Genomic DNA, 13,931 nt, shown 5'->3' with positions numbered 1-13,931 from the left:
ACCGATAGAATAAGTACTAGGCTTACAAAGAATAAGTCCTGGGGTTGATTTGCTCGACTAAAGCAGTGCTCAGCAGGCCACAGTCAAATGACTGAAACAAGTAAAAGAATAAAAAAAAAAGAATATGGGTGTAGCTGTGTGGTAAGAAGTTTGCTTCCCAACCACATGGTTCTGGTTTCAGTCCCACTGCATAGTGACTTGGTCAAATGTCTTCTATCATAGACTTGTGAGTGGATTTGGTAGATGGAAACTGAGAGAAGCCTCAGTCATGTGTGTGTGGGTGTGTGAACAGAGACACAATGCTTCTGCTTTGGAGAACCTTTGCCCGCAGTTGTCTGGACTGCTGCTCCCAGCTGTGGTCTCCCCCAGAGAGTAAAACTAATTGCAGAACTAGAAACAGTCCAACGCCACTTCACAAAGAAGAGAGACTCATGGGCTACTAGGAGAGATCGAGGGAGCTGGGACTCCACTCCCTGGAGAGGAGACATGAGGGATATACAGTGCTATACATGTGGCAAATAATGGAGGGTCTGGATCCAAATTTTGGTATTGAAATCTACAACAATCCCTGAATTGGACGGCACTGCACAGTACAAAAGGTCCCATCTTTTCCATCGAGGATACAAACCCAATATTGTAATAGCTTGGGATTCAAGAGACCACAACATCTTAATGCCCTACCACAGAACATCAAGGATCTGCAAGGTATAGACATGGAAGGCTTCAAAAAACGTCCAGACAGCTTTTTATCTGCAGTTCCGGATGAACCCACATCGTGACATAAGGCACAAAGAAGAACGGCAACATCTAACTCACTCACTACTTCCCCAGAAGCAATACTGGAAAAATCTCTGGACACAGTAAAGGCAGTGCACCAGCATGGCCTCAGCCCCTGGCTGAAAGCCATAAAAGATAGTGCAGCATAACTGGCCCGTTTAAGTTACCCTTCAATCATTGGGCAATAAACTGTGCTTACGAAGACCTGTCAAGTCAAGTGAAATAATTGTCATGGTCGATGCCAGTTCCACCTGACTGGCACCTGTGCTGGTGGCATGCAAAAAGTACCATTAAAGCATGGTCGATCTGAGACCATGAGTTAAAACTAAAATAGACACTTTAGCCATTTAAAAGTACACGAAAGACTTAAGTTCAGTTGAACATTTGTCATTTGTTATAGGATGTCGAAATTCTCATCATGCATCCTGTGACCTGGTCACTGATGAGAGAGGAGGTGTCAGTTTGTCAGTGATGAGGTTACTGTTTGCACGACAAAAGATTTTGGCACAAAATAATCAACAATTAAGTAAAGTAAACAGTCTTTGTGTGTTTTGAATGGGTAATGTGTGTCTTCATGCTGTAATGATGATGATGATATCTATATCCTTAACATCATCTTTTTCTTCTTCATCGTGTCTGTTTTGGCAAGGTTTCTATGGCTGGGTGCTCTTCCTTATGCCAACCACTTTACAGAGTGTCCTGGGTGCTTCATGCGTGGCACCAGCACGGGTGCCTTTTACATGACATTATTTTCAAAAAGAAGGCGGCAAGCTGGCAGAAATGTTAGCACACCAGGCAAAATGCGTAGCTGTATTTCGTCTGCCATTACATTCCGAATTCAAATTCCGCCGAGGTCGACTTTGCTTTTCATCCTTTCGGGGTCGATAAATTAAGTACCAGTTACGCACTGGGGTTGATGTAATCGACTTAATCCGTTTGTCTGTCCTTGTTTGTCCCCTCTGTGTTTAGCCCCTTGTGGGTCGTAAAGAAATAATTATTTTCAAAAATATCAATAAAAAAGAGATAATTAAATTCTTAATTAGATAAGAAAGCTTAGATTTATGGAGAAAGGAAAATTATAAATTCTAATACTTCTGTCTTTTCTCAATGTCATTAGCACCATGAAGACGAGTGTGTCAATTATGGCACTGAGTGACTTTGCTAAACATTCTAAGAATAACTATTTCAATCATCAACAAAAAACAGGTGCTTGTTACAAGAATGCCTACCTTTTGACAGCCTCCTTGGTGTCCCAACAATAGAGATATTAAATAAGTCACCAGTTAAAGAACTTGTTAAAAAAACAATTTCAATAAAATCCATAACATGTAGCTTTAATCACAGGAGGGGCTTCATAACATGCTACATTCACCACTTCAGATAAAAAGAAATGAATCAGAAATTTATGAAACAACAAAAACCTCCACCTCCACCACCACCACTACCACCACCATTTTACCGTCCACTATCATACAATGCCAAGACAAGGATACACATGCACAGATCATCATCATCATCACCACTGTCGTTGTTTAACATCCTCTTTCCATGGCATGGGTTGGATGGTTTGACTGAGGACTGGCGAGCCAGAAGGCTGCATCAGGCTCCAATCCGATCTGGCAATGCTTCTACAGCTGGATGCTCTTCCTAACGCCAACCACTCCGAGAGTGTAGTAGGTGCTCTTAACATTCCACTGGCACAAGAGCCATTCAGGTGGTACTGGCATCGACCACACTCGAATGGTGCATTTTATGTGCCACTGGCACGGGACCAGTCAGCCGACACTAGCATCAACAGATGTATATAATATATATGTATATACACATACATACACACACAATCGAATTCTTTCAGTTTCTGTCAACCAAATCACTTGCAAGGCTTTATTCGACTCTGGGCTATAGTAGAAGACATTTGCTCAAGGTGTCATGCAGCGGGACGGAACCCAAAACCGCTTGGTTTGGAAACAAGATGCTTAATTACACAGCCATGCACTAATAAAAATCTAAAATCAAATAAAAAAAAAAAAAAGAAGTCAAAAACGAACTTCAAGAAAAGGAACCAAGCAGTGAAGATTCTGCAGAGAATTTAATCCAACTTACCGCCCACTTTCATCTTTGTAGCAGAGAATATTTCCTGGCTTGATGTCTCTGTGCACAATTTGGTGTTCCCGTAAATGCTTCATACCAGCAGCTGAAGATAAACATATATATATGAATGCATTATATCTACCCATATATGTGTGTGTTGTGTGTGGAGGCGCAATGGCCCAGTGGTTAGGGCAGCGGTCTCGCGGTCGTAGGATCGCAGTTTCGATTCCCAGATCGGGCGTTGTGTGTGTTTATTGAGTGAAAACACCTCAAGGCTCCGGAAGGGGTGGTGATCCCTGCTGTACTCTTTCGCCACAACTTTCTCTCACTCTTTCTTCTGTTGGCCTGCTAGCTTAGCCAGTGGGGTGGCGTCATTCGAAGGCTAAAACAATGCGAACGCATTGTGACCAGCGATGTGTAGCAACATTTGATGGTCTGGTCGATCACGTCACGTGATATATATATATATATATACACACACACACACACACATACAAGGTGTGATCGGTAACTTGTCGCCATTTTACATTTTTAATTTCATGCATGTGCATTGTTTGTTTTTGATTTTGTCAACTATAATGTACAGTAGGGTCAGTTGGGCACTGTCTGTGAGACAAACAGCATCATGATGTAATTCACTCTGCCAGAAATTTGGAAACGACATGCTGAACTGCTTGGCATTCACACCAGAAACTCTAATACAAGCATTTCAGGGTGTTTGGGCATCAATCTGGGTACATATACTGAGAGTGATAAAAATCAAACATCCAGTCAACATCATGGTGTTTAGAGTGATCACTAGTGATGGCGACATTATGCCTCCATTCATCTTCCCACACAGCCTCAGACTCAACACAGAGGCCTACATCAAGTGCCAGAAGGAGGTAGTGCTGCCTGGGTTAAGAGGGTAGCTGCTGAGAGACTCTATATCTGGCAACAGGACTCTGCACCATGCTACACAAGCAGGAGAACCCAGTCATGGCAGTCAGACAATTTCTGCAACCCCTAACATCTGGCCACCTAACTCCCCAGACTGCAACCCCCTTCATTATGTGTGGGGCACAGTTGAGCAAGAGACCAACAAAGCACCTTATAACACCAAAGATGAAGGCAAGGATTATGGTAGCATTCACCAACTTAAAGGAGACTGTCCAGAAGAGATGCAGGAGATTCCAAAGTCATTTGGAGGCCATGGTTGAAGCCAATGGCGATTTTTTTGAATAGATTTTCTCATTAGTATTTCAAGATATTTTTATATAATGTTGGTAAATATGTGTGTTAAAATGAAATATCAGTGCTATTTTCCTTTTTGTGTAACTTAGATGACAGTTTATTCTACGGCTGAATGCTTTTTTCCTAATGTGTACCACTTTACAACATGGACTGGGTGCTTTTTTTCATGCAAACAGCATGGTACTAATAAGGTTGTCTTGTGGCTTGCATGACTACAAACCCTGATAGAGGTGACTTTATGTTAGAAGAGTTTAATTATGGCTTCTATGGTCAAGGAGGAACAAATTCTAATTTGCTTCCTTTTTTTCTTCTATTTTTATATACCATTCCACTTTTTACATCACCCTTCATCTCATTTTTTTCTCATGGTTTCTCATGTACCAGCATCATGATTTTCAATACAACACACAATGCACTCAGAGTCTGAAGATTGCTTGGAGACACAGGGTGTGTTATAAAAACCTGCCTAGACACATGTCTTTACAGCATGAAACTATACATCTTTATACTGTGTACATTAAATGATATATCACCTTTTATTTGTGTATATTTCATAATGTTGGGTTTTACCATTGGGTGCCCTATTGTTTTAATATATATTTGTATTCGAGTTTTCATAATTTGGGAATGATATAAAGTTGTTTTGACCGATTGGAGTATTTATTCAATATACCTTTCATCATTGTTTAACATCCATTTTCTATGTTGGACAGTTCAACTGGGGTCTGGGAAACTACATGGCTGCACCAGGCTCCAGTCTGATCTGGTAGTGCTTCTACAGCTGGATGCCCTTCCTAACGCCAGCCACTCTGAGAGTGTAGAGGGTGCTTTTTTACGTGCCACCAGCACAGGGGCCAGAGGGGGCTGGCATCGACCACGATCGGTTGGTGCTTTTTATGTGCCACTAGCACAGAAGTCAATCAAGGTGGTGCTGGCGTTGGCCACGTTCAGATGGTGCTTTTTACGTGCCACCGGCACGGGGGTCACAACTACAGTTTCTATTTGATTGTGATTTGATTTGATTTTGATGTACTTGACTCAATAGGTCTCCTCAAGATGGCATGTCGCCAGGTTACAGCTGTGAACTCACTTTATTTGCTGGGTTTTCTGAGTCACAGCATATCTCCAGAGGTCTTGGTCTTTTGTCATTGCCTCTGTGAGGCCCAACATCTAATTTTACCAAGCACTAAACACTAAGGAACATTGACAAAAACTAGAATACCAATACTGGAATAAGGAAGATATGGTATTATATTAATTATTAAAAGATCATGTGCCTTATCTATGTAGACACAAAAGATTTCAATGAAAATGTTGTTAGTCCAGTATAAAAAATTCATAAAACTATAAGTATTGCAGATGAAAAATCACTGATACAATGGTCTCAAATTTTGACACAAGGCTAACAATCTTTAGTGGGGGTGGAGATAGCCACTGACCCCTGCTCCTTCCCAATACTTGACTAGTACTTTATTTCATTGACCCCGAAAGGATGAAAAGCAAAGTTGATCTCTGCAGTTGATTATTGGTGTCCATTGTGAAGGTGGTCTTTCCTGTTGTTATTGCCATGTCATTTTCACCTGTGCACCTGGGTTGAATACAGGTAAGTTGATTACGCATAGGTATTTTCACATATATTTACCTGATGTTAATTCTTGAGCATTGATTTCCTGTCCTAGAGCTGAACTAGCTCTCCAGTTTGAACTTTGTAACTTGGAAACTGCACAACTCTCGTTAGAAAAGAGAACTTAGACATGGGCATTCTTCTCCTTTCAAATGCTTTGTAACACCCAACAAACTGGTGTTATTCTTTCTACAATAATTGTTCTACTCATAAACCTACCTGTCTGTAGACACCCTACATTTAAAATATATCTGTAAGTTGTTTGTTTGCTTTCTTTGAGACCTTTGGCATATTGTCGTGCTGGGGAAGAAGACCCATCAAGCCAAGCAAAATCACAATCATGGCAGAGACCGGTGTCACGCAAATGGTAGCCACGCTGGTGGCATGTAAAAGCAGCCATTACACTCTCAAAGTAGTTGACGTTAGGAAGGGTATCCAGCTGTAGAAACCATGCCAAACCAGACTGGAGTCTGGTGCAGCCTTCTAGCCTTGCCAACCCTGATCAAACTGTTCAACCCATGCCAGCATGGACAACAGATGATAAATGATGATGGTGATTCACTAACAAAACCATTGATGCAAAGTCAACTGCATGGTAGCTCCATTCCTGCTCGGAACTCACACATCCTAATATCACTTATGGCCTACACCTGTGTTGCATAACCAGCTCATTTAAAAAGTCGCTTTGAATCGTCAGGTGACATGTTGTGCTTGAGGAGACCTACTGAGTCAAGTCAAATCAAATGGAAATTGTAGTTGTAGCTGATACTAGTGCCACCTGAGTGTCTCCCTGTGCCAGTGACATGTAAAAAGCACCATCTGAATGTGGCTGATGCCAATGCCGCCTGATTGGCTCCCTTGCTGATGGCACGTAAAAAGCACCCACTACACTCTTGGAGTGGTTGGCGTTTAGGAAGGGCATCCAGCTATAGAAACATTGCCAGACCAAATTGGAGGCTGGTGCAGCCCTCTGGCTTGCCAGTCCCCAGTCAAACCGTCAAACACATGCCAGCATGGAAAACGGATGTTAAACAATGATGATGATGATGATTGTTGTATAATGGAACTTCAACACGGTTCTTGTTTCTTCTTAATCTTATTTAAGATGCCCCCCACCAGCTCCAGGCACGTTCTTTATCTTTTCTCTGCTGGAGAGCTGCAGACGTGGCCAAAAACTAACAGTGGAGTTGTTTCTCCTGCTTCCAGGTTCTTCTTGGTGCCATAGTATTTATAGATGACATCGAAATTTGGTTAAACAATGATTCGGTGGTCTGTGTGTCAAAGTCCTTTTGTCCCTTCCTTATGACCTCATCCGTGACATGCTTCCACTCTTCAAGGCCTGCAAACCAACTGACTGTTTAACCAGCACAATAAGCAAACAACAGAGTAGATAGTTGGTTAGATATCCAACTGATTGACTAACAATGAAGAAATGATATTGAACCAGTGTGTGTGTGTTATAATTATTGGCGTAATGACCCTACCAAGACACAACAAAATAAATCAATTCATCATCATCATCGTTTAACATTCGCTTTCCATGCTAGCATGAGTTGGACGATTTGACCGAGGACTGGCGGACCAGATGGCTGCACCAGGCTTCAATCTTGATCTAGCAGTGTTTCTACAGTTGGATGCCCTTCCTAACGCCAACCACTCCGAGAGTGTAGTGGGTGCTTTTACATGTGACTGGCACGGGGCCAGTCAGGCGGTACTGGCAACAACCTCGCTCGAATTTTTTACAGGTGCCAGTAAGGCAATGCTAGTAATGATCACGCTTGAATGGTGCCCTTTTACATGCCACCGGCACGGAAGCCAGTTGGGTGCCCTGGCAACGATCATGCTCGGATGGTGCTCTTGGCGCCCTACTAGCATGGGCACAAGTGCCAGTAAGGCGACACTGGTAATGATCACACTCGAATGGTGCCTTTTATGTGCCACCGGCATGGAGGCCAGATAGCCGCTCTGGCAACGATCATGCTCGGATGGTGCTCTTAATACCCTACTAGTACGGAGCTCAAGTGCCAGTAAAGCGATGCTGGTAACAATCACACTCGAATGGTGCCTTTTAAGTGCCACTGGCACGGAAGCCGTTTAGCTGCTCTGTCAATGATCACATTCGTATGGTGCTCTTCTTGTGATATAGGACTAGAAGTAGTTAAGAAACTACAATACCAGTAATACTAGAAACAATAACAGACTATCAAAAGGTTTTCTAATGTCAATAGAAACATTACTGATAATGTTATAGCATGGAAGAAATATGTGGAAGCATATTTCTGCATAACAAACTGGAGAATAAGAAATAAAATTAAGGAAAAAAATTAAATCCACTTTAAAAATGAATTCTGCATACTGATATCATGTAAAAAGATGAGAAATTCTTCTTCGTGCATTCCATACGCAAATTCTGGCTTTTGTAACATTCGAAACAAGGTGCCTTCTGAACAAAACTGCATAACGAGGACTGGAATATTGGAATATAACTGCAACAGATGCAAAATATAATCAAATATGTAAATATATACACTGGCTCAAGAATAAAATTTGTTTAGTGGGTGCAAACTTAGGCCCCCTAATTTCAGGCAATTTCATTCACTAGAAAAATTTCAGCACAAATGGGTTAAAACAGAACAAAGATATGATACTTACATCGGGTTCCATGGCATACAACTGAACGACATTATTGTGACACAACATTTTGAGAACAGCGAATTCCCGTCGTTGAATCAGCATCGTTCGGGAGTCCGATGGCTGAGAAAATACTTTCACTGCTACTTCTTCCCCATTGCACTGTAAAATATAGAAATGTATGGATAAACGAGGGCGTGCTGAGAAGTTCCTGGCTTTGGCTGAAAGAAAATACAGGAGGATCAATCAATTATGATTTTATTCAACATATTCTGTTCAGATTCACACACTTTTTGCAGAAGTCCTTCAGTTTTTCTAATACTGTTCTATATTTTAGAGATGAGGAATTCTGTACATTATTTACATTGGACGGATATGTGTCCTTATCTTGTTTGTTGTTACCACAACATTTCGGCTGATTTATTCTCCAGCCTTCATCACGATCTGGTAGAATTTTAAACCTAACCCTGGGTCCTCATTCCTAAGGATTTTCGGTTTTTTCTGATATTATTATTATTATTATTATTATTATTATCATTTATTCAAGGCACTGCCAAGAATTGAACTTGGAATCTTGGGGTTAGTAGATTACACTATATGCCTGTGGGCCTGATGAAGGCGAGAGAGTATATCAACCAAAACGTTGTGGTAACAACAAACAAGATGAGGACACATATCCGTCCAATGTAAATAAAGTTTCTCAAAGCTCTGTAAAAGAACTCGGAAGGTTGGGCCTCCAACTAGGCCTTTTGCAATACACTAAAGCCTGCAACTTTTCAGCACTCTGTCATATACAAATCAAGACAGGAGAAAGGAAAATTCTTTGGAAATATTTATTATATAGTGAATAAATGATACCAAAGAATGTTCCTCTTTCCCACTTTGATATTATTAATCTAAAGAAAATATTTCCCAGTATTTTCAACTCTTATATATACCTTGCACAAATATAACATCTACACAGGCACAGGCATGGCTGTATGGTAAGTAGCTTGGCTCTGGGTTCAGTCCCACTGCATGGCACCTTGGACAAGTGTCTTCTACTATAGCCTCTGGCCGACTAAAGCCTTGTGAGTGGATTTGGTAGACGGAAACTGAAAGAAGCCCGTCGGATATATGTATCTATCTATCTATCTATATATATATATATATATATATATATATATATATATATATAGCCGTAGAAACACTGCCAGATCAGACTGGGCCTGATGCAGCCTTCCGGCTTCACAGACCCCAGTTGAACTGTCCAACCCATGCTAGCATGGAAAGCGGACGCTAAATGATGATGATGATGATGATATATATATATATATATACATATATATTTGTGTTTGTGTCTGTCCCCACCCAACATCACTTGATAACCAATGCTGGTGTATTTGCATCTCTGTAACTTAGTGGTTTCAGCAAAAGTGACCGATAGAATAAGTACTAGGTCGATTTGCTCGACTAAAGGTGGTGCTCCAGCTATGGCTGCAGTCAAATGATTGAAACAGCACCAATTTTTTCCATTTCTTCTTCTTTTTCTACAACAACAACAGCAGCAGCAACAACAACAATGTGGAAAGCGTGTGGAAAATGTGACCCACTTGGTAAATGGATGTGAGAGCCTTGCACAAAAAGAATACAAGTGCTGCCACGATAAAAGTGTGTGTGTATCTTCATTGGCTCTTATGCCGTAAATACCAATATGAAGTAACAGGAAACTGGTATGAGCATGTACCAAGTAAAGTTATGCAGGAGGATGGAAAATTAAAGATACTCTGGGACTACGATTTTCAGACAGATCGTGTAATCGAACCCTGTCGGCCAGATATTGTCATATTGAATAAGAGAGACAAATAATGTCAGATCATTGATGTAGCCATACCAAATGACATGAATGTTGTGAGTAAAGAGGTTGAAAACAAAACTTCTTAAGGCAACTGGAAATCCCATGCAAGATTGATGTCTTGCAAAAAGCAGCCTTATTGGGCAAAGCGCACATCTTAAGGAAAGTATTATCTGCCTGAGGTCCTTGTTGTGATTTGACAGATGACTAAAGACTCAGGTGCATTTTTACCTACACTGTGTTACGAAGGAATAATAACAATAATAATTTCAATTTTGTCACAAGAGCAGCTTGGGGGAGGAGATTAAGTCAATTGCATTGACCCCAGTGCATAAATGATACTAAGTTAATTGACCCTGAAAGGATGAAAGGCAAAGTTGACCCCAGTGGATTCGAACTCAGAACGTAGGGGCAGACGAAATACCGCTGTTTCACCTGGCATGCTAAAGATTCTGCCAGCTCGTCACCTTAACAACAACAACAACAACAACAACAGCAACAGCAGCAGCAGCAGCAGCAGCAGCAGCAGCAGCAGCAGCAGCAACAACAACAACAATCATCATCATCATCATCCTTTCTACTGTAGGTAAAAGGCCTGAAATTTGAGGGAAGGGACTAAGTCGATTACATTAACCCCAGTGTATAACTGGTACTTAGTTTATCAACCCCGAAAGGATGAAAGGCAAAGTCGACCTTGGTGGAATTTGAACTTAGAACGTGAAGAGAGACAAAATGCCACGAAGCATTTTGCTCAGCATGCTAACAATTCAGCCAGTTTGCCAGTTTGCCAACTCGATGGAGTTACATACCTGCTTCTCAAACGTGGCAGGCACTTCCTTTTACACCAGCTTTCTATTTTCTTCCAGTACTGTCTCAACAATGGTGCTACTCCGGAGCAGTGGAAAACTGCCAGTGTCATTCCTCTGTTCAAAAAGGGCGACCGCACATCACCTGTCAACTATCGCCCAGTCAGTCTCACTAGCTGTATTGCAAAACTGATGGAATCGTGTGTCAGAGAAACACTCTGGAACTTCTGGAGCTCTCACAGTCTCATCCGACCCTCACAATATGGATTTGTCCCTAACTCCAGCTGCAGTGACCAGCTTGTCGAGTTCCTTGAGGACATTACTCAGATTACTGACAGTGGCTCATGGGTGGATGTTGTCTACCTTGACTTTGCTAAGGCTTTCAACTCTGTGCCACACAAAAGACTTATGGTGAAACTCTCTGCAATGGGTGTGGGGGATGACCTTTTTAACTGGTTGAAATCCTTCATCCTCAGCCGAAAGGAGGTAGTCACAGTTCTAGGACAGCACTCTACACCATATGAGATGTCATCGGTGTACCACAGGGATCTGTCCTTGGTCCCCTCTTGTTTGTGGCATACATTAACGACATAGATGCCAATTTAAAGAATGCCACAGTATTGAAATATGCAGACGACATCAAGCTGTACCTTGAAATCAAGAGGACAGATCCTGATGTCTACAACTCTTTCCTGCAATCAGACCTAGACACAATGCAGCAATGGATCACAGACTGGCAACTGAAACTGGCTGTGGACAAGTGTACCACCATGCATTTTGGAGAAAAAACCCTGCGTTCACATACTCCCTCCACAACACTGATATCAAGAAATCCTCTTGCGAGCGTGACCTAGGCATCACTGTCAGCAGTGATTTGCGTTGGTCAAGCATATCTCTAAGATTGTCAGGAAGGCCGAGGGTGTCTTGGCATCACTCAGCAGGTCTTTTGTTAGCCGCTCTCCAGCCATCTATTTAAAACTGTATACAGCTATGGTACGACCACACTTGGAATTCGCATCATCAGTTTGGAACCCCTATCTTGCACAGAACATTGACTTCCTGGAATCTGTCCAGAGACGTGCAACCAAACGCATACCCTCCATCAGACACCTACCATATTCTGAGCGCCTTGATTCCCTGGGCATGGATTCACTGAAGCTCCGGCGTTTGGCGACGGATTGGTAAACACCCACAAAGTTATCAACCACCTCACCAACAACAACACTGAACACCTTTTTGATCTCCATGTGTCTAACACACGTGGACATGCCTACAAAGTCAGAAAACAATACAGCTCCCATGACTTTCGGAAACATTTTTTCACGCTCAGAGTTGCTGAAGCATGGAATAAACTGCCTGCGTCAGTTGTTGACTGCCATGACACTGCATCTTTTAAGGCCCTCATGCTTTCCGAAATCCGCCGAAACTACACCTGATTATATATACACTTTAGATGAGTTGTAGTGCACCTGAGCACTGTACACAATTATTATTATTATTATTATTTTTATTTTAATAATATTAATAATAAAAATAATGATGATGATGATGATAATTTTCATAGAATGCCAGTAATGTAATTTTAGAGGAGGGAGCAGCTACACTGCTCCCCAATGCTCAACCGGTACTTATTTAATCAGCCATGGAATGATGATTGGCAAGTTCAACCCCAGAATGTAAAGAACCGCAAGAAATATCACTAAATTATAATAATACAGAATAAAGAAACAAAAAAAAAAGTATGGAATAATACAAATATAAAGAATTGCATAAAATACAGAAATAACATAATTTAGAAAATATATACATATATATGTATATATATACAGTGGCTGTGTGGTAAGTAGCTTGCTTACCAGCCACATAGCTCTGGGTTCAGTCCCATTATGTGGAACCTTGGGTAAGTGTCTTCTGCAATGGCCTCAGGCTGACCAAAGCCTTGTGAGTGAGTGAATTGGAAACTGAAAGAAGCCTGTTGTGTGTGTGTGTGTATATATATGTGTGTGTGTGTGTGTGTGTGTGTGTGTGTGTGTGTGTGTGTGTGTGTGTGTGTGTGTGTGTTGTGTGTGTGTGTGTGTGTGTGTGTGTGTGTGTGTGTGTGTGTGTGTGTGTGTATGTTTGACCCCTACCATCGTTTGACAACTGATGTTGGAATGTTTACGCCCCTGTAACTTAGTGGTTTGGCAAAAGAGACCGATAGAATAAGTACTAGGCTTACAAAGAATAAGTCCTGGGGTCGATTTGTTTGACTAAAGGCGGTGCTGCAGCATGGCCGCAATCAAATGATTGAAACAAAAGAATATACACACACACACACACAAAAATGTGTGTGATGTGTGTGTGTGTGTGTGTGTATAAGATAAAGCATAAATAATGGTGATTGCATATTTCTTTATCGTAATAAACCAGCTGTAAGCCAAATTCACTCCAATAAAGGCAAAATATACCTTGTCTTGTACATCACTCTGCATAAAAACAAATATGACTGGAACACAACCATGGATTCACAATACAGAATGGTGATGATCTGCTATCTCAGACCCCAGCATAAGAATACTTGGAGTTCTTTACCTCATACCTAAACAATAATGTTAGCCTGGTCCTATGTTACAGAGGACTTATGAAGTATTTTTTTTTCCCCAGGGAGTGACAACCCTTCAGTTTTATACATAGCTATGTTGGTACAAACAGGGAAAATATAACTCAAAATATGACTAAGTGTATTTTTATAAATATTTAGTTACTCAAAGCAAAGATTTTCATGCAGTGGCACTTATCAAATTCCTGTGGTGTATATATTTGTGAGTGTGTGTTTAGTGACCTATTTTAAACAGACTTTTAAGCCGGTGTATTATCAACGTTGAAAGTGCTCACACAATACTCAAAAGGAATTTTGTTACCCATATCAAATGGCACAAAAATATGACAGGTATGG

The 13,931-nt window shown here is 41.2% G+C and overlaps 1 protein-coding gene across 2 annotated transcripts in view; it reads right to left on the bottom strand.

Annotated features, from left to right (window-relative positions):
• Positions 1 to 2,863: 2,863 nt before the first annotated feature.
• The window catches only part of LOC115218240 (inhibitor of nuclear factor kappa-B kinase subunit epsilon), a 48,550-nt gene continuing 37,482 nt past the window's right edge, over positions 2,864 to 13,931 (bottom strand). For both annotated transcript variants that reach the window (XM_029787972.2, XM_036503817.1), the window contains exons 3-5: positions 8,378 to 8,518; positions 8,082 to 8,211; positions 2,864 to 2,971 (exon numbers count right to left, since the gene is read on the bottom strand). In XM_029787972.2, the coding sequence (XP_029643832.1) occupies positions 2,877 to 2,971; positions 8,082 to 8,211; positions 8,378 to 8,518 (366 nt within the window). In that variant the 3' untranslated portion in view covers positions 2,864 to 2,876. The remainder of the gene's footprint in view (positions 2,972 to 8,081; positions 8,212 to 8,377; positions 8,519 to 13,931) is intronic.

Source organism: Octopus sinensis, linkage group LG1 (assembly GCF_006345805.1).
Source record: "Octopus sinensis linkage group LG1, ASM634580v1, whole genome shotgun sequence".
In the NCBI taxonomy this organism is placed as follows: Eukaryota; Metazoa; Mollusca; class Cephalopoda; order Octopoda; family Octopodidae; genus Octopus; species Octopus sinensis.
This window is presented reverse-complemented; position numbering and strand designations above follow the sequence as displayed.